This window comes from Megalops cyprinoides, chromosome 9 (genome assembly GCF_013368585.1).
Source record: "Megalops cyprinoides isolate fMegCyp1 chromosome 9, fMegCyp1.pri, whole genome shotgun sequence".
NCBI lineage: Eukaryota > Metazoa > Chordata > Actinopteri > Elopiformes > Megalopidae > Megalops > Megalops cyprinoides.
In genome coordinates, this window is record NC_050591.1 from 18990447 (window position 1) to 19016751 (window position 26305).

Genomic DNA, 26305 nt, shown 5'->3' on the forward strand with positions numbered 1-26305 from the left:
GATAAGTTACACTTGTTTTCAGTTGCTATTGAGGTGGTGATTTGAGACAGCAGGCATTTGTCCAAATTGGGCTGTTGCTCACTCCTTCTGTGCAATTGTGGAATCAGAACAGACTCTAACCTAGTCTCCTCCTGCCTTTCAGTACACGTCTGCGCTGACCTATGATGGAGTGCTGGTAATGGCAGAGGCCTTCCGGAACCTGCGGAGGCAGAAGATTGACATCTCTAGGCGGGGGAACGCCGGGGACTGCCTGGCCAATCCGGCCGCGCCCTGGAACCAGGGGATCGACATGGAGCGCACGCTGAAGCAGGTGAGGGGCGGGGGCAGCCCCTCAGTCAGGGAGGTGGGAGGAGCCGAGGTTCCCCCGTTACCAATCAGGAGAGGGGGGTGAATGGAGAGGCAGCGGTCATCTGATCAGAATGAGGGGTGAGAGGGGAGCATGTGTTTTTTATGGAGGTGAGAGGAAAGGAGCCGGTTAGGGCAGTTCCCTTTCACAGATTACCTCACTATCAGCTCAGCATGTCAAAATACGTCCTTTTTATTTGACTGTAAGCTGAAGCATGTGTGGTGTTTGGGAAGCTAGTGTGTCGTTGAAAATAACAGCTCTTTTTGTCTTTTCTCTCTCTGCACACTGCAAAGGTGCGAATCCAAGGCCTCACAGGAAATATCCAGTTTGACCACTATGGGCGAAGAGTCAACTACACCATGGATGTGTTTGAGCTGAAAAGCAATGGACCTCGAAGGGTAAGTCTGCTTTATAAAGCCCGCTGTGCACAGAGCAGCAAGTCTTAGCACAGAGGTGAGGCTTACTGGAAAATGCTGACAGGCTTAACATTGTGTGATTATCCAAAGGAGAGCCAGCATCCTCTGCAGAAAAGTAAGCAAGACAGAACCTTCCGTGAAACTGTAACTTGTCAGTGCTACATTACAGGTTATGTTGAAAGACATTTTTACAGATGCGTGGGAAGATGTTCAGGTGTGGCTGGTGTGAGATATTCTATGGTTCACAGACAAGAAGATTCATATAATTCAGAAAAATGTGCACACAGCTAGAGACTGCAAATCAATATGTTTACTGCACATGAAGGACAAGAAATGAAATGACTTTTTGCAAGGGAATATTACCTAGAGCAGAGCTGGTAGCAGCCACTGTGGAGGCTACCCAACAAGTAGAGGGAAGAAGAGAAAGAGAGACAGAGAGAGAGAGTTACTCTCCCCTCTCACAAAGAAATAAAAAAGGAACCACCGAATAGAAGATAATCATTACTGAGACAAGAGAATCATCCTGTTTATGCAGCTGCTCCTCATGAGCCCCCAGGTCCCTGTCAGAAGGAAGGGAACCCGTAACCGACAATTCTCCATTCTGCACACCACACTGAAAATCCACATCTCTTCCCCACAGTGCTTTGCCACACACACAAGCACCATCAATCAATTAGTCACGTTTGGGTTTAGTCAGGCAACCTTCGCGATAGCATTGTGACAGAAGGCTTTGCAAAGAAAACAAGCACAAAAAGGTTTTACCACTAATGGAGGAAAATGAAATGATGTAAAACTGCCAGGAAGATGCTATATGGATAATAGACTGATGGAATGGGGAATCGGTGTAACTGTAACCAAAATACACACAATAGAATTAGTGTAAACCAAGCAGGGAATGGCTGCCACACACACACACACACACACACACTCACTGTCGCTTGCTCTCTCATCAACCAGTTCCATTCCATCTCTTGTCTCCAGATCGGATACTGGAACGACATTGACAAGTTGGTTCTGATCCAAAACGAATTACTGCTTCCAAATGAGACTGCAGCCATGGAGAACAGAACAGTTGTCGTCACAACAATTATGGTAAGATACCCACAAATTCTCTGTCCTCCTCGCTAACCTGAAAGGCCAGTACTGCCTGTACTCAGAATATCTCAAGAATTCATGTATCCTTAGCTTAGGAGTGATTTGCTCTGTGAAGATAAGCAGTACTACTAATAATGTATACGGTCAACGGTAAAATTGTATTTTGTAAGCAACCTTTATTTAGGCTTGTTAAATGGGTAGGAAATCACTCAACAAATGTATGAGGGTTACTTTGCCTTTTTTGTATGAAAGTTTCAGTGTTCACATCAAAAACAGGAGAGAACTCTGCACGATTCTTGTCTGTCATAACAAATAAGAGCAAGGGAGGATTCAATGCAAGCCACGCAGTGTTTGATCTTCACTTCCCTTTAAGAGAACACCTACTGTAAAGTGCATTGTGTGTTGCATGTAATTCAAAGTGTCCCCGTTTCCTTTTTCTTTAAATGACAATAAAGGCCATGGAGAATTATACCTCAGCAGCATCCTCCTCTTTTCAGCCTCTCATGAAGAACCCCTTATTAAGACATTGAGCAAGAAAAGGACAGATATGCGGCAATGCCAGAAGGCCATAGCTCTTCTCACACACCTGGTTATGTGGGACTACTGCTGGTCCAGACTGTACTGGACTGTATTGGACTATACTTCTCTGGGCAGGGAGAGGAACGCAGCCACACTGCTCTGTGTGAGAGGGGGTTCAGTCATTCTTAATCCCGATTGGAGGACTTGCTGTCTAGAAAACAAATCCCAGTTATTTGCTTTTGAGTTTTTTGTTCCTTCCAAGCTCGCTTTTGTTACTGTCTGTTTTTTTTCCTGGACCAGTGTCCCTCCAGCTTCAGAATGACTGTGAAAGACCAAAAGGTGGATCATAGCTGATCATACTCTGAGGGGTGGCTCTCAGTTTTACACAGCGCCCCTTCCCTCTGTCATGTGTGCATCCACAGCCAGATATGGAGACATTTTAATAATCTCATAAAACCGAAACCATTCATCAAATTTCCTGAAGTACAGTGAAGACTATTGGTTGTGTAGTAATCTCAGTTCCAGAGGTTGGTTGTTTGTGCACTTATAACAACAGGTTTCGATTTTCTATTCAAGGATGAAATTATTGCATTTGTTTTGTTTAGTTGTTTTTTGTGTGGCTTGCTATTGGTTTGAATATGGTGACATCATCATAAAACTGTACAGTACATCATAAAACAAGAAAAATAAAATGGGAATCATACAGTTCCTTCCATAGTTTGCAAAACTATATTGCTTTTTTGCAATTTGTTTCCCTTTACCAATAACTCCCCTAATAAGCAAACAACCTGGCAAGATTCCATTCACTCTTCCCCAGATAAGAAAGCTGCTTTTTGAAGCTGTCTCTTAAAAGAATATCAACAAGAATGTTATGTGAGTTTCTTCCTACTCTTCGCTTTCCACTGTGCCATCGTGAGGTAAATTCTCCAGATTGCAAGCATACATCAAATGCTCAACCTATGCAATTGCATCGCCAAGGATAAGTCAGAGAATGCAGCCTCATCCAAATGTGGCGAAATGCAATTCAAGAGCACTGAGGTGATGGGTTTGGAATAGCTTTTCATTCATGCTCTAAAAGAAGGCAACAGGTCACGGAGACCATTAAAAAAACCCTTGGTTTTTCTATGCCCTGGAAACCCTGTTTCTCCTCTTCTTGTTCTTAAATCAAATCTGATGAGGTGGATGCAGCTGTGTGCTGAGAAATTGCTGTAAATTCAAGGTGGTGCTTGGGCCCTGCACTAACACAGTCAGTCATGTAGAAATGTGGAGGCCAATCACGTCCCTCACATGGAGCGTGGATCATTCTAAATGCCATAGAATGAGAAGGGAATTATGGGGGCCTGTCGTTCTGGCACGCGCACATTTGCACCCAGACAAAATCCATCATTATTCTATCTGTGACTGTGTGCAAGAAGCATGCTTATGCGGGGTAATTACAAAAATGGCTTGCTGGTACCAGACAGAAAATTATAGCTTGGCAAAAAAAAAAAACACTACTCACCCACTGAGGAGATTCCAGAATGTAAAGCAGAGATTTATTTCATATTTTGCCAAGTCGATACTGAGTAATTATAAATTGATTTGTTGTGCTTTGTTTATACTCTCCGACTGCCCAAACCGCGTCATGAGCCACACTGAATGAGGTCCCAAGGTTTCGAGATGTCTCTAGCTGGGGTCCGCTGGGTTCCTGTGCGCTGTTTAATTAAGTCCCCTGTGTTGCAGAGCTCAGGAGCTAGCCTATTCCTGCTGCACAGTGTCAGTTCTGCCTATATATCCCTTATGTGTTTCTGCCTGTGCTCTTGTGTTCTGTCAGAGCCCATGAAAATGAGAAAAGGAACAAGAAGCTGAGAACAATGAAAATGCACAACTTTTTCAGTAGTTTGTGTACAGCCAGCTTATCTTTGCCTGTTCATATGCTAACTCAGTCACTGCAATGTTCAATGTGCAATGTTGTATGTGTGTGTGTGTTTTGTCAGTGTGCGTGTGTGTGTGTGTGTGTGTGTGTGTGTGTGTGTGAGCTTGTGTGTGTGTGTGCTTGTGTGTGTGTGTGTGCGTATTTGTGTGTGTGTGTGTGTGTACGTGCGCGTGCGTGCATGTGCGTGCGTGTGTGTGGTAACTAAGCTGCAGTCAGATGTGGAGTTGTGTTGAGAGGATTGATATACGGGCATTTCAGATTTGCTGCATAATTGGTGTAATTAGTGTGCGCTGTTGCCCTGAGGAATGTGTGATCTCCATTTGGCGACCATTAAAATAAAGCCTCAAGACCATGCTTATTCTGAAATGATACATGGGAAAAAAACACGCTTTGTTACCCCCGCCAGCTGATCTCTACCAAACTCCTTTCCTTTCCCTCTGGCTCCAGAGATAGTGTATCATGGGGGATGCAGTTTAACGGCAGTCAGCACAAGAAATTGCACTGGGCATAATTTCTTAATCTGGAATTTACATTTATCCTCTGCTGTGGAATTATTTTGGGGCAGAATGAGCTGACATTTACAGTTATTTCTTTTTTCACAGACATCAGGATTAGTCATCAAAATTCAATCAGAATTACTCACCGATGGCTTGTGCAGTCATACATATTCACTGCAAATATGATTGCATGTTTTTTATTATTATGACAAAATATAAATGTATATGTCACGGAATCTGTTTCACTGATACAAAAGGATGTAATTTTTTCATCTGTTCAACAAGGATTTTACAGCTGTGAGATCATTTTGTGCATCTAGTACATCTAGTGATGGTTAACTGCTGACTGTATTTTACATTTTGTTTTATTCATTTAGAAGATACTCTTATCCAGAATGATTATAATTTATGGTGAGATCTGGACATTGAATGTAAATGGTCAATCAGTGTTGAACTGTACTGTATACATGAGACAATATACTGTGTCACTGCAGACCCAACATTTGCCCTGCCCGTTACATGTATAATGAACATCACCCAAAAATGTTTCTCTTTCTGTACATCCTGCTGTGATCTTGTAAACTGGGCAACACAATTCAGTGATATTAGAAAAAATGTTGTCCTTTCAAAATATTCTGCCATTGGCTGCTTACTTTCCATGAAACACTGACTACGAACTAGGGTATTTCACAAAAGAATTATCTGTTGGTGTAAACTCACATATATGATGCACATACAAATATGACTGATATATTAAATGCCACAAAAAAATCAAGTTTCTATGACATATGGACCAGATATTCAGCTGCCTGTGTTTTGAACTGAAAGTTCTACCTCTGCTGTTGTTGAAGATGTAATCGTTCTGATTATAAAGTTTATTGAATGGGGTATGGTCATAAACAAAACAACCATAGCCGACCACAACCTCCTAGATAAGGAAGTAATGAGGGCAGAAGGAACACAGGAGCCACATATCTAGCCATAATGTCTGTGGTTCTACCTCTGAACCTGATGTGTTGTGTCTGTGTTTGTTCAGTGTTGAGCACAGTCTCTTATGGGAGTTCCAGGCCAACGTTTACTAGAGTTCCACTCAGTTTCTGAGTGTGTATGTCACACACACACACATACACACACACACACACACACACACACACACACACACACACACACCTGACATCTCTAGAAGGAATCAAAGCATACCAGTTGGATATATTGCATCATTCCAATGTTATGCTATATGTTTACTATGGTAAGCTCATTAATTTAAAATCAAAAGGCTTAAGATATTTTAATTGTACAAATGTATTACGATGAATATGAGGGTTTTTCAAGAATATAAATGTCAACGCATTAAAACAGAATGTTATGTCAAAATATGTGTTGTACACAAATGTATCAATTATTTCCATAATTATGTGACAAATTAAAATATTTGAATTTCATTTTACAGTTTAGCTTATTTTCTTCTTTCTTATTTTCTTGTATAATTATGAATATATTTAATACATTTTTCTAATTATGAGAACGATCAGTGTTCATGTTTCACATGTTTAACAAGGAAACATATATTTAAAGACCATTTAAGGCCCGAATTTTTCAGGTTAGGCTGCCTAGACAAATTTGTTTCTTTTTGCTACTGTATTGTTTTTGTCATTTTGTTTTTGCTTTTCTTTATATGATTCAAAATTCCCAAGTGTCAGTCATTAGTAGATACAGACATTTTGGGTCAATCTTTATGTTTTCCCATCTGCTTTGCCCGAGTGTATTTCCAGATTTCCCAGTGAAACCCACTGTGTAAATGAGAGAACTCTTAGAAAAAAATGTTTTCTCATTGTGAACTGCATCTATGATTCACCTCCCAGTAACTATGCAACAGTTCGTCACCATGGTGATTTTCCAGTCATATTTGACAGGGGAGCACTTTTAAATATTTTTTTTTCAATGGCATTTCTTTTTGTTTTTGATGATTTATTAAATTACTTTTATCAGATGTTTAAGACTTTTCACTCAACAAAATATTCTTAAATCATTTTAGCTGTGTCTACTATTATATGAACATACTAGAGTATCAAATATATTCAAAATATAAAAAATGTTGCATTAATAATTATCAACCTTATTTATATAGTTTTTACAAATATTCATTTAATGTGTAACTGTTCCATGACCTTCACTTTGTGAAATCATGCTGTATGGTTCCATTTTGTGTTATAACAGAATATAATATTATGGGTATATTGTATGGCGTTAAAGAAACTCATTCCCAAAGGGGTATAAAAGTGATTCATGCTGTGCACTGTAATACCACAGTCATTTTTAATGCAGCTCATAATCGATGCAGGTTTTAATCAATTCCAGGATAAAAATCCTCGCCTGTGTTTGCTGTGCTCTCATGGCATGGTGCTTGAAGTGTAATTAGATGGGTCTCCCAGTGAATAAAACATTTATGTTGGTCTTCAGATGTGGTGCAGTCAATCATGAGGTGGATGTTCAATTAAGGGTTTTTTTATCTCACACAGATTTATCTGTATTGCTTCCTGAGGTGAGACTTTGTTGTGGGATAAATGCTTAATGTGACCCTTAATAATGCATCTGCATTTTGAACATTTTAAAATGTTTGTAAAAAATTGTAGAAAACTGTGTGATGCAAAGGGATGTGGCTGCACGTGTGACTTTGTCAGTTTGCCATCGCTCTGACGCACAGATTGATAGCAAGGAATTTGAATGGTCAGTTTGATCTCCTCTTTTGTCCTCTGGTATTTGCAGGAGGGACCGTACGTGATGCTCAAGAAGAACTGGGAGCTTTACGAGGGAAATGACCAGTATGAGGGCTACTGCGTGGACCTGGCCTCTGAGATCGCCAAGCACATCGGCATCAAGTACAAGATTTCCATTGTGCCTGATGGGAAGTATGGAGCCAGGGACCCGGAGACCAAGATTTGGAATGGGATGGTCGGAGAGCTGGTGTACGGGGTAAGGGAAGGCAGAAAAGACAGGTTTTGACTGGTATCGACTGGTTTTGATCAGTGTCAACTGGTTTTGACTGGTCATGACAATAATGTCACTATCAGGACATTATCTGCAAGCATCCCCTCAAACCTCTGCCAACCAATTTCAGCAGTGTCTCTAGAGTAACCTACATTACTGAAAGATCAGATTCTCGCCAGTTTTGTAGTGACCAGCCTTAGCTGTATGTGTACTGTTCTAGTAAGACTAGAATATGGCTGTTTGCATTTCAGCTGGAAGCTCACCCTTTGTTAAAACATTACAGATCAGAAAGGGTTTTTTTTGTTATACTTTAGGAAAGAAAGGGTTTTCTTTTTCTTGTGTTCTGAGCCATCAATGATATGTATATAAGACCAAGCATTAGTACAGTAGCTACAGTAGATGCCTTTTGGCTCTGCTGCTTTACACAAGATACGTGTGCCTAATTTCACCTCATTCACCAGGTAGGGTACATTCATGTAAGGTAAGTGCATCCTCTCTAGGAATAGCCAACATACTGCCAGCCCAGATCAGTTTTCAGTAGAAATGCCCCTGGCTTGCCTCAGGTAGGACTTTGTAAGCAGACCTACTGCAAAGGCAGGTTAGTGGAAACACGAACCCTGTTGTTTGTTTCCGGTTTTCAGGTGATGAGTGGTTTCCTACGGCTTTCAGGGTCCTGAAGCAAAATAGCTGTGCTGGTATTACACATACCGTCAGCCTTGGTTATGAATACCGTTGAAAAAAAGCAGTCGTCTCCTGGGAGATGTTTTCGAGAAGTCTTTCTTCAGGGCAACACAGCCTCCGCTCTCAAAACTGTCAGCAGTTCCTTTTGCATTCATTCACTAAAATGCTTTTTTAAATTGAACTTGAAGTTAACATTTACTTTCACACAAAAAAATACACCTCAAAGTCGAAAATGAACTACAATGGAGGTGGTTAGTGGCTAGGTGGCTAGTCTACAGTCAGTCAATGACCCTCACAAGGCAGAGTAAAAAATGAATGGGACATTGTTTATTTTCTCATTAAACAGTATGTTTTGAACACAAAGTATCTGAATGCATATGCAGTCTGACAGTCATATCTGATGATGGACATGGTTGGGGGAAGTCGCATGCTGTTATACATACTGTAGACTGTCTTTGGCAGATTTATTCTGAGCCTGCAACAACTTCTGGATTGTGGAAGCATTGTTAATAAATCAGTGAACAGTAATCTTGTTCATGGATTTATAGTGCAGAACTACATGACTGCCTGCTTCAGAAGCTGTAAATTAAAGTTTATTATTATACTGGAAGCATATTTTGTGGAATTAATTTTATTTCCAGGTTTGAGCTTTGGATTACGCCTGCTGTTAAAGCATCCCAGTATTGAAATTTTACATGCAAGTTCATGTTCAAATCACCAAAAAGCGAAATACTGTATCATAGGGAGGGTTAGCCTTAGCACCCTAGAAACTAGTCTTTACATTTTCACTGCATACATTTGACTCACTAAACTAAACTACAACAAATCAAAGCAAAGGGAAAGATAGAGTAGAGGAAGGCAAAAGAAGAGATAGCGGGAGAATGAGAATGCTTGAGAGGAAGGACAGGTTTTCAAGTGCTGCCAAACATGTTGTATCTCTAGATGTGAATGTGTTTCCAGAACTGAAAAGGGCATGTGTTCCCTTACCCCCACCTCCAGAAAGCAGAGATCGCGGTGGCCCCTCTGACCATCACCCTGGTGAGAGAGGAGGTTATCGACTTCTCCAAGCCCTTCATGAGCCTGGGCATCTCCATTATGATAAAGAAACCACAGAAGTCCAAACCAGGTGTCTTCTCTTTCCTGGACCCACTGGCCTATGAGATCTGGATGTGCATCGTGTTCGCCTACATCGGTGTGAGCGTGGTGCTGTTCCTGGTGAGCCGCTTCAGCCCGTACGAGTGGCACACCGAGGAGCCGGAGGAGGGCACAGACGGGCAGCCCAGCGACCAGCCACCTAACGAGTTTGGGATCTTCAACAGCCTCTGGTTCTCTTTGGGTGCCTTCATGCAGCAGGGATGTGACATCTCCCCAAGGTGGGTCTCCGCCTGCCTCCTGTCTCCTGGCTAGTTTTCTGTCAGAATTTTGGAGTAGTGGTTAGAGAGCTCGGTTTGTACCTGTTCAACTGATGGTCACTCTTTATTTAATGGGCCTACTGAAATAATTTTCCAAAAAGTACCTGTGATAAGTGCATTCTGTTATTTTGGTTGAGTAAAATTATAATGTTAAATTTTCAGTTGCATTTTATGCATTTTGTGACTGAAGTTGTATCCCAACAACCATGTGGCAAGTGGAAATCTTATTTTAGTACTGTTATCCACTTGGTATCTGTTTATTAACTATTTTTAAAAGTATGTCATTTTAAACTGTTGAGTCATGAAAAATTAAGTGCTAAGATATTTTGAATGTTTTCTAACAGTATAAACATTCCCATAAAATAAAGTGTGCACCAGTTGATCAGTCTCTCAAAGTGCACCAAGGTTACTGACAAAAATAAGCTCTTTTTTACCCTTGAGACTTAAAAGCACTGTGACTAGACAATAAGATGCATGCGGTAATACAACATTGGCTGTCTTTCTTGGCTACTATATTTTTACTGCGCATTGGGTTTGAAGGTCAAGGGTTTAGGTGAATATGAAATTTTAATGTGCTAAGTGATAAAATCAGGTTTTATTTTTAGAATATTTATAAGAATATAGTATTTTATTATTGATAACCTTAGAATGCAGTTTAGTGAAAAATTCATGGTCAGAGTCCTCAGAGCATTGTGGGAGAAAGTATTTTACCAAAATTATATGAAACAAATGGACGTCACCTTCTGCTCTGGGCAGACACTCACCATTGTGTGGCGTTCGATTAGATCTCAGCGCTCTCAAGGACTCTGACTGCTTGATGTATCATCAACACCAACACAATACCTGTCACTGTTTCTCATTATAATGTGTGGCTATTGATATGCCGTGTCAGCACCATGTCTATGAGTTCTCCTCATATAAACAGACTGTAGATTTCACTGTTGACCTGCTACCTGCTCTGTCTCATGCTTCTCAGTGTTCGGAATTGTAATGCTGCGTTGTAACGATGTATCGCCCTTCCTTCTGTCCTGATCTCTGCAGTATCACGTCATTACTGTCTGTCTGCTCTGTGAAGATGTGCGCAATCACTTCTCTGAATTGGGGGGCCTTGAGGTTGGACATTAGGGGAGGGGGGCCATCATACCCATCCCACAGCGAGGTGCTCTTTGTGCGCATCCACACCTGTCTCTCAGCTGAGATGTACCGGGAAAAAAAACATCACGTCCTTCCAGATCCTGCCCCATCCTTTGAGCCATTGGCAGCATGGTTTCATTATTTCCTGCCAGTCCAGTGTCTGTAGTACAATACAGTAGTATGCATGTCCTTAATAGAGGTCTGAACACTCATGGGTTCCTTCAAAAAAGAAAAAAGAGAATGTGTTTTCCAGCCCCACCAGATAAATGGTCACTCAAGTGACAGAACAAGGAGAAAGCAGGAGCAAAAAAACGGCGGCGCAGGACCCCAAGGTACAGAGAACACAATCAAAATAATAGTGCCCGTCACTCCTGACCTATAGCACCACAAGGAGCTATAGCGGACCTATGATTTTGATTAAGATGATATTTCTCATTTAGGTTTTCATGTATGCAGAGCTCATACATTATAGAAATAAGAGAGGCACCCTCTACATTAGCATGGTAGGCTTACAGGTATTGTAGTTTGTGTATGTGTGCTGTCCAGTTCCTAAAGACCTTGCGCTGACACAGCCTGAGGGGAAGTGTGTGTGTGTGTGTGTGTGTGTGTGTGTGTGTGCGTGCATGCGTGCGTGCATGTGATATCAGTGTACATGTGCTCCTGCAAGTCTATGTTAGTACATGCAGGTAGTGTAGGTACATACATATGCGTGTGTGTGGGAATGGATGAAGTGTAGAATTCTTAGCTTCCTCCTCTCTGAATCTGACAGCCCTGGTTTAGTCTCATTGGCTGGCAGCAGCCCTCGGGCTCACTTATGACTCATGCTGTCTGACAGCATGTGTCTTTAGAGTGATGGAGACCCGGTGTGTACTGAAGGTCTCCCATAGTGCAGAGGACAGACCGTCACGCAACCCTCAGCGAGGTTCTATCCCTCATGGTGATGTACACTGTACAGAGCTGCCAGAGTATGGCCATTCCCCCCTGTGTCTTCTATTTATGATAACCAGTAACCTGTAGGTTCCCATCTGTCCATAGATTATCACATACTCATTCATGATAAGCGGCCAGTGGGAGAGGGTCGGCATGAGGTAGCCCAAGATTGATGACACAGGCTAGCTCCTCTTCCCAGTGCTCAATGTTTATGTGCTTACTGATAGTGTTTGATCCATCTTTAGAAATATTCCCAGAGACCCACATCTGACCATTCAGCTAATGCGCATGTCGTGCCCCTGATGGCTCTGGTTCTTGAGATTGATTACAGCTACGATTCAAGTTACATGTCTCTCTTTCTCTTCTATCACTGTCCTTTCTCTCCCTCTCCTCCCCCTTTCACTCTCTTTTTCTCACCCTGGAAAACCCATAGGATAATAGCCTTTCGCTTTCTGTTTATTCCCTTATCTCACAGGCCACAGGTCTTCTAGGTATCAATCTATAAACTGCACACATTTGTACCAGAGAATTACTTTGTATCACTCTAATGGAGGATGCAGGAAAGTAGCAAAACAATGAGATACAGAAGGGTTGTTTTATGCTCGGCAGCTTTTACATACCACTTAGTGCTTTTTTAAAATTATTCCCTTCCAAAAAGGACTGAACACAAACATTATTGTTCTGATGGGAACATTACAGGTGGCGAGTCTTTCTAGATGGGCTAACTCAAACAACATTATGATTCTTATGAGCATTAGCAAGAATAGAGCTATATCGGGCAGGTGGGGGAGGAGCAGACCTGTCTTTGCAGAAGTGAAGGGTTTCCCACACTAGAGCGGTGCTCAGAACCTGACATGATCCGTGCTGTAGCGTGTACCAGCCTCACACAGTACAGCAGCACACCTGCCTATCATAAGAACCCTGTAAGAGGTCACCATTCATTTATTAAAGGGGCGCTGTGAAAGGTGATGTGTCCTTGTGCCTGTGTTTTCAGCTCACAGGTGGTACCAAGGGGAGGTTTTTTTGTGCAGAAGTTTGTGTGTGAGCCATCAGTTCTAGGATAGGTCCCGGCACCCTCCTTCAAAGGTTTGAAGGGTACTTATAATCTTCAGTCTTCAGTCTGGCCACCCCTCTGCCCATTCCTTCACAACAGGGCTCTGGAAGCTCAGATAGTCCCCACAGAATGTTAAACCAAGGAGCCCTGCTCCATTAGTCTTGATCCATTACGAATCGATAATCAGACCAGGGTCATTGAGTTGCCTTTAATGGCATCTCCATCACGCCTTCACCAAGGCATGCTGAGAGACACCAGAGATAACACAATAACACAGGGGACAAGGGGTGGAAAAACAAGTAACTTAGTTAAAGTTAAACTTGGTGTTACTCAGTGTGTTTTGCAGTTCTCCTAATTCTCTGCTTCTGAATATCATGTAAAAGGACACACTTGTGGCATTTTGGAGAAATAGAAAAAGTCGGCATTTGCTTTAGTCAAAGATATTGTAGCTCATTGTGGATCATTTTAAAGGACTTTCATTTACAGTACATACTGCTGTGTCTGTCATTTCATGATAACAATGCTTGTCATTTTTTAAAGATATCAAGAACTGGAAAATGCTTGGAACAGATGAGATTTGGGTTTCTGTAAAACTAGGTCCAACTGTATTCATAATCTCTCCGGGGCATTTCCAAGCTTCTGAAAAGTAGTGTTTTCATGATAATTACAATATATGAGTGGAAATCATTTGGTAACCATGGAACAGTACCTGGACAGTCACACTGACAGCTGTTCTCAGACCTCGGTGTATCTGGTTACATTTTGTCCAGACCTGAAACAAACACTAGCGACTTTCTTTCAATCACAGTACAACTCAGTACACAGTAAAACCTGCTATTTCTCTTGTAAGAATGATCAGGATTTGGGTTATATGATATTATTTAGGAGGTATAAAAAAGGTATATGAATTCATGATTCATGAGTCCAAGACCTTGATTGTGTGGTTGAATTTTGAGGAGAGAATGTGGTAGTAGAATAGAGTGTGCTGTGCATTGTGTATATATCATGAAATGAGTTCTGACTGTGGACACATGTATGGCAATGAAATAGCTACTGTCCACCTTCTTCCTGAAATGTAATACAGCATCATTAGAACTCATTTGTTTAGGCCCATGTCCAAGCCAATTTCAATGGCTCATTTATAAACTTACACACATTCATACAGTTGGATATGTACGTGCAGTCATCTATGCAGTTTTTGCAAGTCAAGTACCTTGCTCAAGAGCACAGCAACCTGCAACCTTATGGTTATAAAGCCAGTTCCTCAATAATTTTGCCAAAGAGTGGCCCACTGCCTTTTACAATATCTTCAGTCCAGAATTCAATTGTTGAATCCAGAGTTATCTCCTTTGTCTCCAGCAGGGCTCCCATGATTAGTTTTAGCTCTGCGATATAACCAGGTGCACAGGCTCTGTGATTAAGTCTGAGGTGAGGGAGTTTTTAATGAGCTGCAGCGGTTGCCGTGGGGACCGCGCTGCTATTCCTGCAGATTGCGCGGGAGCACCGGAGCCCGGCAGACAGACGGGGGTCCGCTCCAGAGCCCGTCACGGTTGGAGTCAAAATATTTATCCAAACGAAGGTTAATTACTCTGCGTCCCGGCTTCCTGGTGCGGCGGGGGGGGTGCCGCTGGTCCTTCGAGAGTGCTCCACTCCTGGGCCTCACGTCAATCGGGGAGTAATTAATTAATGGTTCTGGGAGGCGTGTGTGTACTCACTTCTCCAGCGGTACCGTGGGGGCTTCGAAGAGCTTGGAAGTGTGGGAATGCTCTTACACAAAGACATCCCATCACTAATGGCGGTAGAGGATGATACAGTGCATAACACTGCGGTCCATTTGGTAGTGTGTCAGTGGTGGCCAGTGGGCTACAGACAGGTGAATATATGCGAGAAATTATCTTTAAACTGATAATGGTCCTGTGCTAGTTTTTCATGACAAACAAGCTTGCCAGTGTTAGTAAAGACTTCCATCAGACTACCATCAATGGCTGATTCCTTTTATACATAATTGTTTCTAGTGTAATATCATTACCTTTGTACACATCACATTAAATCATTTGAATTTATACCAAAGAGATTGTTTCACATTAAATTATTACACTGAACTATTAACAAAGAACATAAAGACTGTTTTTAAAGTTTTGACAGTCTGTTTTGTTTTTGTTTTTTCCTGACCATTACATTGTAATGACATTGTATTCAAATACATATACTTTAATATGGAGTTGGTCCCCCTTTTGCAGCTATAACAGCTTCCACTCTTCTTGGAAGGCTTTCCACAAGATTTTGGAGTGCTTCTGTGGGAATTTGTGCCCATTCATTCTGTAGAGCATTTATGAGGTCAGGCACTGATGTTGGACGAGAAGGCCTGGCTTGCAATCTCCGTTCCAGTTCATCCCAAAGGTGCTCGATGGGGTTGAGGTCAGGGCTTTGTGCGGGCCAGTCAAGTTCTTCCACACCAAACTCATCAAACCATGTCTTTATAGTCCTTGCTCTGTGCACTGGGGCACAGTCGTGTTGGAATAGAAAAGGGCCTTCCCCAAACTGTTTTGCCACAAAGTTGGAAGCATAGCATTGTCCAAAATGTCTTGGTATGCTGAAGCATTAAGATTGCCCTTCACTGGAGATAAGGGGCCTAGCCCAAACCCTGAAAAACAGGTGTGGCCAAATACTTTTGTGTTTATATATATATCTGATGTTTAATACTTATCCAATTAGCAATTAGCTACAGTTTCTCATTAAAACTTTCCACAGTCCATTTCTACTACACCTACGTACTTTATAGTTTTCATTTATTTTTGAGGTTTCTACATGTGTATCTTTTCATTTCACATAACATGCTGTAGCATTGTCAACATACTTACAGTTATTTATTTGAAGTTGTTTGGTGAGGACCTTTGTATGCCTGTAGGCATTGCAGAGATTGTTTTTTTTTTTTGTATTATTGAGGGAGCTGTCTGTGAAAGAGCCCTGTTGCTGTGAAGAACTGAGGACAGTGATTGCTCACACTGAGTTTCAACACACACTACAAACAGGAGTGATTACTCCTCACAGACACAGACACAGCTCAGGTGCTACAAACACCACAAATTGCTGTGAGTGTAGAAGCATCTAGAACCCCACAGACAGGGGGAATCATTTCACGCACAAAGTCAGCTCGAATACTACAGACAAGCGAAATAATATCAGACACAGATACAGCTCAGACGCTAAAGACAGGAGCAGTTCATTTCACACCCAGAAGAGGCTGCCAAAGTGACCTTGAAATCCCATTATGTTGACACCCTCCGCCTCCATCTGAGGGATTGCAGCGACAACCCAATGTGCATTTGAAATAGAGTTTAATTGGCTTGTTATTCACAGGTATGAAAGATTATGGTGAAATTATCCCAGGAAAATGTAATCAGTCTTTAAAAATGTAATCATTTTTAAAGACCATTGCCTGGTTGATGGACTGTGAGTGACTGTTCTCCTTTATCCATAATATCAATATATTTCAATATACTGTATGTATGATTTCAATTATTTCAAAAAGAGAACATCATTATAAGAGGGGACCTATGAAAGATGACTAAGAAACATTTAATAACGACTAAGTTTATTAAATATAAATATAAATAAATAAAAAAATATAAATAATGAAAGGAAATGCAGTTGATATAATGTGAATGTGTGAATTCAAGGCTACTTCGCAATAACATGATACCTTTGCCATTTTGTTCTGCTGGTCTGCAGCAGGCCCATTGAATAATCTTGGCTGGAGGCATGCAATTGTTCCCGTCAATAATCAAACTGAAATGAAAGTTTAAAAATACCTCAGCATGAGTCGTGGCTTGAATGTGTTAGCCTGATGCGTGGTCAAATTGATTTGCAGGTATTAAATTCTTAATCAGAGTAATAGGAAGAAATCACAGGAATAACTAGAGTGGGTTGGTGGTGGGAGTGCGGACTGACCTTCTCATTTATTTATTGTTTTTCAAGGTCAGCAATGCAAGAGACGCTAATCTCCATCTCTCTCTCTCTCTCTCTCTCCTTCTACCTCTCACTCCCTCTCCTTCTACCTCTCTCTCTCTCTCCCTCTCTCTCTCTCTCTCCTTCTCCTTCTCTCTCTCTCTCTCTCTCTCTCTCTCTCTCTCTCTCTCTCTCTCTCTCTCTCTCTCTCCCTCTCCCTCTCCCTCTCTCTCGCCTCTTTCAATTCCCCTGTCTTTCTTTCTTTCTTTTTTATGTCTCTATCTCTTGGTTTTATATCCCTTTCCCCATTTCTCTTTCTCTCTCATTCTCTCCCTCTTTTGTTCCCTTTATTTTTCATTCAAACTATTCAAGTACTGTGTACATATTCTTACTGATTCAACGTGCAGCATAAACATGGCTGCTTAAAAATGTAATCCACTGTGTGCCAAGTCCATTAGAGCTGTCAACATTCTCATAATGTAATTCAGTAGATATTAATTTCCACACAGTCAAAGTGTGAAGACTTGGGGTCCAGCTAGGGTATCACACCTGGCCATGAGCTACGGTTGTTGATCCCCCCATGTGAACATTATAAACAGAGGGAAAGAAAGGGGCAGATGGGGTAGAGGAGGGTTGCTATGAACAGCTGATGTGGAAAGGCAGTGGTAAGTGCAATTTTTGTGGTTGTAGTTTGTCTAGGTTTGGCTAATTGTGAAGAGATTGTCTGTGAATTCTTCTCCTGAATCTACATTTTGAGCTTCAATAATTCAACCACTGTAGAAGCTGCTGTGATTTCTGTATGCCCGGTAGCACCACACTATGTCAGACAGTGCCTTATTTAAGTGCAGCAATTCTGTATCAACATGCATTTGTATGTTTACCACTGTGAACATCACAATATAAATTCCACTCCTTACCACTTCAGAGTCGCTTTGTCTGAATCTCTGAATCATTTTTTTGTTTTGTTGTGTTTTTTGCACACACACTGTCTGTAACGCTGGAAAGGAAACGTCCCTCTTGCAGTAAGATCCTCTCCGGCCCTGTGGTAATGCCAGCAAATGCAGACGCTATCAGGACAAACAGTGAGACTGGCACAAACAGTAGGATTTGGCACAAAACCAGTGTATATTTCATCGTCCCATTTTTTTTGTTTGTAGTCATTGTGTTAATAAAATATGGTGAATGTAATTGTAGCTGTTGGAAGAAATGTCTTTGTTATCAAATGGTAGTTGAATTAATTTTAAATGCTTAAGTTAGTTAAAAAATTAAATCATAGCCACAGAGGCAGGAAAGACCATTGAAAAGTCATGTTATTTTAATAACATGTTTATATTGTTGTCCAACCACTACATGCCAGTTATACCTTTGATAAGATTATATTACGGTATAATATTTGCCATGTTAATAACATAACATCAAAATTGCAGATCACAACAGATGTCTTCACTTTTAATTGGTTTTATGCAAATAATAAATTAGCAATTAACATATCTGTAAAACTGTAAAAAAAAAAAACATTTTTTGCATGAATCATTTAATTGTTAGCTGTGTAAATAGGCCCTTAAAATACAGTCAAATCAAAAAACGAGAGGTTGCTTGTTATCAAGGTCCCTTCCGACACCACAATCAAATGTGCTTCACAGAGGAACAATTACCAGACTACTGACTACCCCCCTTCAGAGTACACACGCCCCCTCATTTGAGTGCAAACTCAGACATCAAACTGCGAGTCTGTGACATTGTACATGATGCGTCATAAATCTTTGGCGTGACGGGAAAAAAAAGCAATCTGAAAGTCATCACGAATGATGCATTGGCTGTCATCTGTGTCAGACCCGTCCTGTGCCGTTACCTCCACGTGTCACTCTCACTTCAGAGGCAGCGGCCTACCCCGTTATTAATGGCTTTCACTTTTGATTGATCATCAGGCCGCTGACACGGAGACAAGTCCACCTCTTTAATCAGCGCGTGATTAAAGAGCGGGATAAATTAAGACAGCGGAGAAATGCTCCTTCTGAAGTGATATTATTGTTCTGTTTAATAACATCAGTCGGCTCTGTCGGCCCACCCCACGCCCCTGTCTTCCTTTCTGAAGCTCTTCGATCGTCAGTCCTGTGGTAAGTGCACTGACTGAATCACTAGAATGAATTCTCACTCACAGGCTGAACGGTGTTGGCCACTTCTGAGAGGTTACAGCCTCAGGGAAATGGCAGTGTCTAGCAGGTTTGTGGTGGAACTTTGTTCCTGGAGACTCTTTGACAGTTTGCATTCTCTTCCAGGCTATGCACATCACTCAGACAGTTTGAGTTGCTGCTGTAAGGCGTGGGTTGATACATGAGATATTCAAGCCAATGTACTATCTGCAGGACAGGTCACAGGTCACAAGGTCAATTCACAGACCTCTGTATGATATGACTTGTGATTGATGTACTGATGTATGAGAGCTGTGTGTGTGTGTGTGTGGGTGTGCGTGTGTGTGAGTGTGTGTGAATATGGCTGCCAGGAAATGGTGATGTACATGTGTTATTATAACAATGAGAAAGGAATATACTACAACTGGATGGCTCCCATGGGGACAATGATGGTGTTAAAGATGATGGTGATACTGCTGATGGTGATGATGATGTGATGTGATGATGACAATGATGATGATGATGTTGTTGTTGTTGTTAATAAGAGTAGTGAGGATGAGGATGGTTCTGCTGCTGGCAATAATGACAGTGATGGTGATGATTATACAGGAAAACCTCCGTGAGGATTCATGTCAAGGCGAAAGTCTTGATTTAGCAAATCACTCATCTGTAAGATTGGATGTGTCCATTGTGTGACTGACATTAACACTGACTCTGTCACAGAATGTCAGCCAGGATGTCTTCAAACTGCAGAGCTGTCTTTACAGGGTGAAATTAATGACACCTCAATCTATGCGTGACCTGTCAAAGCACTGCAGGAGATCGCACAAGTGTCACCCTATATGGTAAACCAGATGGAAACACACTTGTCCCCCCCCACCCCCCATCCCACCCCTCTCTTTCTCCATTGCACGTGAATTGATCAAACACCCCTGATAACAAAATAGCTGGCTTTTTACATTGTATTTTCACAGTGTCAGTGTGCATTTGGCCTGTCTCTTCGGCTCAGGTCCCGCTGAAGCTCGGATTAGTCATGGAAGCCATCAGAATCCCTGTTTGCAAGACATGGTCTGGGAAAATAGATTATGACATGAGCTAGTTTGTGTGGCTTAAAATTGACCGTGGTTTAGATTGGGGTCATTGCATTGGAAAGTGGCATTAGCACTGTCACTGTGGAGTGAATAGTGTAATAACCAGACAGTAATAAATCATTTCAGCAATGGACAGAATCTGATTTGTTCAGATGATTTGGATTAGGAAGAAGAGAGTCTCATTTCTAATTCTTATCTTCATATCTTGTCCAATTCATTCCGCTGTGCTTTTCTAGGAAAAATGAACACCACTCTGGCTAAGAGGTTAAGATGTACAGCTGCTAAAAGCAGTGGCATCTTCAAGTATAAGAATCATGTCCAATTCGAGTTTGGTTAGGAACAGTGCTTGTAACGAGTGGAAATGGAATTATTCTTTCTTCTGTTTAAATGTTTAACACTTTCTTGCATGAGATGCAATATAATAATTGATTTTCCTAAACAACATGTTTGTTGCTCATTTCATGTTAGTACTAGGTAAATAATTAATACTGAAAGGCAGACATAGCTGTCTGTAGTGATAGCTACAGGATTTGCAATGATAGCTCATCGATAGCTGTAAGGTAATTTGGATTGATGCTGTAGGGTGGAATGCTGATTTATGTGTAATAACAGCAGCATCTAGCATCAGGGCTAATATTGGTATTGTGTTTAAGTCAGTGGTTTTTTAGAGCGGGGAGAGAGGGAAGCAGTCTCAGCTCTCTGGTTGCTGGGAGTGCGGTGATCTCAGGTGTGGTGGGTAAAGGCCTGCTAATGTGATCACTGTTATAGCCCAATGCCTCGCTATACACTCCCTTCAGCGCAATAAGGGCCTACTCTGCGGAATCAAGGTGCTCCCTCATAGGGCCCTGAACAACCTCACAACTGGTCATCTATTCATACAGCTACTCTCTACCAAAGAACAGGAGTGTCTTGCTTAAGGCCCAGCACCTGGAATTGGAGCCTGCGAGCCTAAGATCTTGAATCAAATTCCATCATGCTACACACTGCCAAAATCAATGTCAGCACAACCTTGTATCATATCTGCTTATTATTTTATGTTTGTAATGCTTGTGTTACATAATTGGCTTTATTTGGTGGTATTATCTCTTTATTACATTCTACTGACACACAACATAATATGTAGCTTGCTGTTTGAGCAACTTTGTCCTCAATTACCCCATGTTAGCGATGGTGAGTAGGGAGCCTTTCCACCACCTTTGTCAAGTGCTGGTCCACCTTCATCTGATGAGTCCACACATGCCTCTTTCAAGAGTTAGGTCTCACATGCAAAAAAAGATGACAACTGTGTTCTTTTTGGAGGGGGATGCATGTCCTCAGGGGATTTTTCCTCTCATCCTGCTCTTTATAAAAATGACGGAAAATGCCAATCTGTTCTTTTAGATGAAAGTCACTTCAAAGTGAAGAGGAAAGAAAAGAGTCTGTACGTGTTTGTCTCTCGCTCTCTCACTCATTCTGTCTCTCTCAGTGGAAGTGCTCTATGCCTATGGCACTCTCTCAGGGAGAGTGGGGAATGACTAGAGGCCATCTTGTTTAATCTCAGTCTATATTTGTTGTTCACATGTCAAAGAACTGAGCACCTATCACTTTGTGTACATGCAGGCCTGGGGCCTTGCCGCTTCTTAAGCTGGTATGTGAACATGCATTTAAATAACTGCACCGTAGAAGTGTTTTTGAGGAGACTTTTTTTTTTTTTTACTTTTGAAGTAAAGGTAGGGCTGACTCAGATTTGACAAGAGGAAAGGTTCTGTTTTGTGATTCTGGATCAGCTACCTGATTTCAGTAGGTACAGCACGTTTTTGACGTCTGTTTGATGTTTAAACACACTTGCTGTGTTTTTATAATGAGATTCCTTGTCCCTGTGTTCTCGGGTACTGACAGAGTTGTCAAGTGTACTTTAAGGAAGCTAACAAGAGACGCAGAGCTTTAAACTCTGCAGTGGAACAGACTCCCAGCTCCCCTCTCTGATTGTTATCTCTGGAGACAGATGAAGAGGGTACCTGTGTTGACTTTTACTTTGTCACTTTTCCTCAGTCCTGGTTTTTGATTAGTTGGTGATCGACAGTGACCGTGGTATTGCTCTCCCTTCTGATTGCCACCCCATCCCCATTCCACCCCCCTAGGTCTCTCTCTGGACGTATCGTCGGAGGGGTGTGGTGGTTCTTCACCCTAATCATCATCTCATCCTACACGGCCAACCTGGCAGCCTTCCTCACGGTCGAGAGGATGGTGTCGCCCATCGAGAGTGCGGAGGACCTGGCCAAGCAAACTGAGATTGCATATGGGACACTGGATTCAGGATCCACTAAAGAGTTCTTCAGGGTGAGCTGCATGTTTTTTTTTTATTATTTGCTTAGCTTTTCTTTATTATCTCTCATTTTCAAACATCAAAAAACTCACTTCTTGTCACAAAATTAAGTTGTCACGCAAACACTCAAGTTTTACGATCAAATGTCATCAGTGTGGCAGAGGATATCGGGTACTTGCAGTGAAACAAACAAAAGAATCATAGAGGTGCAGGAGAGAAACCAGAAGGATGTCATGTGCCGCTCAGCACTGTCCAGAAGAGTACACTGACGAAGGCTGGCAAGAACAACCACCTCTGTATGTGCGTATATGTGTGCATGTTTGTGTGTGTGCATGGTGAGGAAATGAAGAGTTAACGCCCTGATTGGTAGCTGGACTTAACAGACAGCGTCTGCAGCACAGCTCGAAGGCCCATGTGTATTCTCAACATAACGAGCTGACTGAAATCTGTGGAGGGTGAAAAAGCAATTTATTCTGAGAAAGTGCTGAAAGGGATTTCGGTTTAATTAATTACTTTGGCTTCTCACAATGCTGCATGAGGTCTACTCTCATTTTATCTGAATACAGTCATCTAGCGTGGGTGGCATTTTCGCTTACCGAGCGAGCCACATTCAGGTGGTCAGGAAGGGCAGACAGGACGTACCTCAGAAATCATTAGTGAGGCGGGCATTGATGCCCCTAAAAAAATTTTTTAATGATAAAAGAATGTTTGGTGATGGACTCCGCTTCACCTTGGGTTTTCATAATGTGTAGACCTCTGAAACAAGCAGGAGTCTTTTTTATGACTGAGCTGACAGGACAGTGGAGAGACAGCGGATGGACGTGACTAACATTATTATCTGTGTCCGTCACACCCGAATGAGATTCACACCTAACCGAGCTCCAAGCTCGCTCACACTGACCGTGAGTGTTCGCTAACACTGCAGCGTGACAGGCTAATGTAGCAGCCACCAAAAGATATTTTTGCATTTTAAACTACAAAGCATTTTTGTACTTTGGATTCAGGGAAAGGAAATACAAGACATACCATGAATAACAAATCACTCATATTTTATTCCTCAGCAGATTGGTGTATCATAGCCTGGGTGACAGGTCACATAGTGGATTCATTCAGTGAACTAATGGATGTATTCATTTATAAGCTTGTATTTTTCTCTGTCCCATTGTTTTTCAGGACTGATCTCTCGACCACCTTTTACAGGGCTCAGGGAATCATTTTCCAAGTTTTTCCTCAGTTGGCCTTGGGTTCCTGTTTGTTTTCTTATTTCTGCGTCATGTTCGCTGTGCAGCAATTTGAGACATTTGTAAAAACGCGGTAGAAAAAATGATTGACTGAATGATTGATATGCAATTAATCAATGAAGCAATTGCCAGTGTGTTTCCATTTACAATGACAGGTAAAAAATAGTGTGTGGAGGAGGCCTTATCACAGAATTAATTATTCATTATGTACACACTCCAAATAATGATCATAAAGTGTGCTGTGCCCCTGTCTGTATCTTATCGTCTTTCATTGACATTTTTTTTTTTTTTTTTGGCAGAGATCGAAAATAGCCGTGTATGAAAAGATGTGGACTTACATGAAGTCCGCCGAGCCCACGGTGTTCACCAAGACCACGGCAGAGGGCGTGGCGCGTGTGCGCAAGTCCAAGGGGAAGTACGCCTTCCTGCTGGAGTCCACCATGAACGAGTACACGGAGCAGAGAAAGCCCTGTGACACCATGAAGGTCGGGGGCAACCTGGACTCCAAGGGCTACGGCGTGGCCACGCCCAAGGGCTCACAGTTAAGGTGGGTGGAATAATATAACAATATGTCACGTGTTGTTATGGTATTCCACCCTCCCTGATGTGCCTCTTCTGTTTCTTTCTCTCTCACTGCTAGCTACTCTATCTGTGTGTTGTGTGTAGAGATACATTACTGTGGTATCTGCCATGTCTATCACTCTCTTTCCATGTTACAGAGATTCATGCAGGTAACCATCTATTCATTTGTTTTCATGTTCTTTTTCATAAGTCTAAACTCAATGAGAATTTGTTTTGTTTTTTTTTTTTTGTTCATTTGTTGTGTGTATGTGCGTGTGTTGATATTGCATTGAACTGACCTACTGTATGACGCAGCCGTGTAAATGCACAGCCCTGTCTGACACTGCTGGGCTCCTTCATTGCTCTGTGCCACATGATGGAATTTATAGACTTGCAGGAGGGCCGGCTGGGCTCCCAGAGACATGGGGAGAACCTGATGGTTCAAAGCGAAAGAAAAAAAATGAATGTGGAGGAGTTCAAAGACAGATGCATCTGTATGGAAAGGGCTTTTGTGATGGAGCAGCCGAGGAGCGCGCATGTATGCGTGCATGTATATTTTTGCGTGTGAGTGTATATATGTGTGGGCATGTGTGTGTGCGTAGTGTGTGTGTGTGTGTGTGTGTGTGTGTGTGTGTGTGCGTGTGTGTGTGTGTGTATGTGTGTGTGTGTGTTTTATCTCTCAGCATTAAATTAAGATAAGCAAAGTGTGGGGAGAAGAATAGCAGTTGAGCATCAGGCACTGACATGTGGAGCACCACTCAAACCTCTGGGTGGATCCTTTACTTTAACTTTGTGTGGATAGCGTTCCCTGAAAAATGTGCCCCTTATGTGGATGGAGGGAAAAGGATGCACCATGAAAGATCACTGTAGCCACACAGACAAGGTAGCCCACAAGTAGACAACACACAACACATAGATTTGTATGTCCTCTAAATCTGGACTGAACTGCCTGAAAGCTTCCTTATATTGATTTGTGCATTTATATATTTGTATATTATAATGTATTACTTTTGATTTGTCTGTTGTTTTATGTATGTCATTATCCTGGGTAAATGACATGGCTTATGGATATTATAATTATACATTTGCACAGCTGGATTATTGAAGGAATTCAGGCCTAGTACTCAAGGGTTACCAGTCCCATTCCCTAACATTACATCTAGCTGCTACCCTGATGTTAGAATCGATTGATGGCATCACAGTGATATCAGAAATGTCTTACTTCATGCTAGCTTTAAAGACGAGAGTCTCATGTCAGATGCTGTCTCTGCCATTCAGCGCCGGTGTTTCTGAAGGCACCGCGAGGCGGGCCAAGTCAAGAGCCTCCTGTTTATAAATTCCTCCGCCGCTCTCTGGAAAAAAAAGCAGCGTTATCATTCGTCTCACGTCTGCCTCGCGCATTCTGCCATGAAAAGGATTTTCCACTTTTTGTAAGAAAAGTGACTGACATTGGACAATAGCTCCCTCATCCTGCAATTTCTGGAGTTATCGTTTTCTGTCAATCACTTCTCCTAATCACAAGGAAAATCACTTCCGAGCGCCAAAGTGGCCGGGAGCGTGCGGCGTCAGATGAGGCTGTTATTTTACACGGAGACCAAGCACAGCACTGCTCAAATGAAGCCAGTTTTACTTAAAAGTCTTGTTTTGTTACATTCCTTTAGTTCTCTTCAGCTTGATGAATTTCCTAGCTATATTATTTTCCCCTCTCTCTTCCTTTTATTTTGTGATTGTTTTTTGATATTGCAAACTCATTTTGACACGGCTTGCAATTCACTCCAGATAACCCTCTCACAAGTCGGGCAAATCAAAGCCTTCAGCAGTGGTGTGAGCAGACTAAAGCAGTGGCCCGTCAATCTCTAAAGCCAAGGCTGAAAAGAAAAGACTTTGTTTAGTGTTGTTTTCACTAATTAACATCTGCATGTATGTATGAACAGAGTAGCTGAGCTCAGCGATAAGCCTCCTCCGTTGTTTTGTCTCAGTCATATATCTTTTACATTTTGAAAGGAACTACAGATGTTTCCTGGTGCAAGCTCGAACATC

At 41.8% G+C, this 26305-nt stretch overlaps 1 protein-coding gene across 4 annotated transcripts in view; it reads left to right on the plus strand.

The window, feature by feature from the left end:
• Positions 1-26305, plus strand: part of gria4a (glutamate receptor, ionotropic, AMPA 4a) — a 79364-nt gene that overhangs the window by 46946 nt on the left and 6113 nt on the right. For 3 of the 4 annotated variants that reach the window (XM_036537815.1, XM_036537818.1, XM_036537816.1), the window contains exons 7-13: positions 143-310; positions 640-744; positions 1744-1854; positions 7555-7761; positions 9457-9830; positions 22279-22477; positions 24004-24251. In XM_036537815.1, coding sequence (XP_036393708.1) covers positions 143-310; positions 640-744; positions 1744-1854; positions 7555-7761; positions 9457-9830; positions 22279-22477; positions 24004-24251 — 1412 coding nt within the window. Of the gene's footprint in view, positions 1-142; positions 311-639; positions 745-1743; positions 1855-7554; positions 7762-9456; positions 9831-11256; positions 11326-22278; positions 22478-24003; positions 24252-26305 lie in introns of those variants that run through there. The other variant, XM_036537817.1, reaches the window with a different exon arrangement.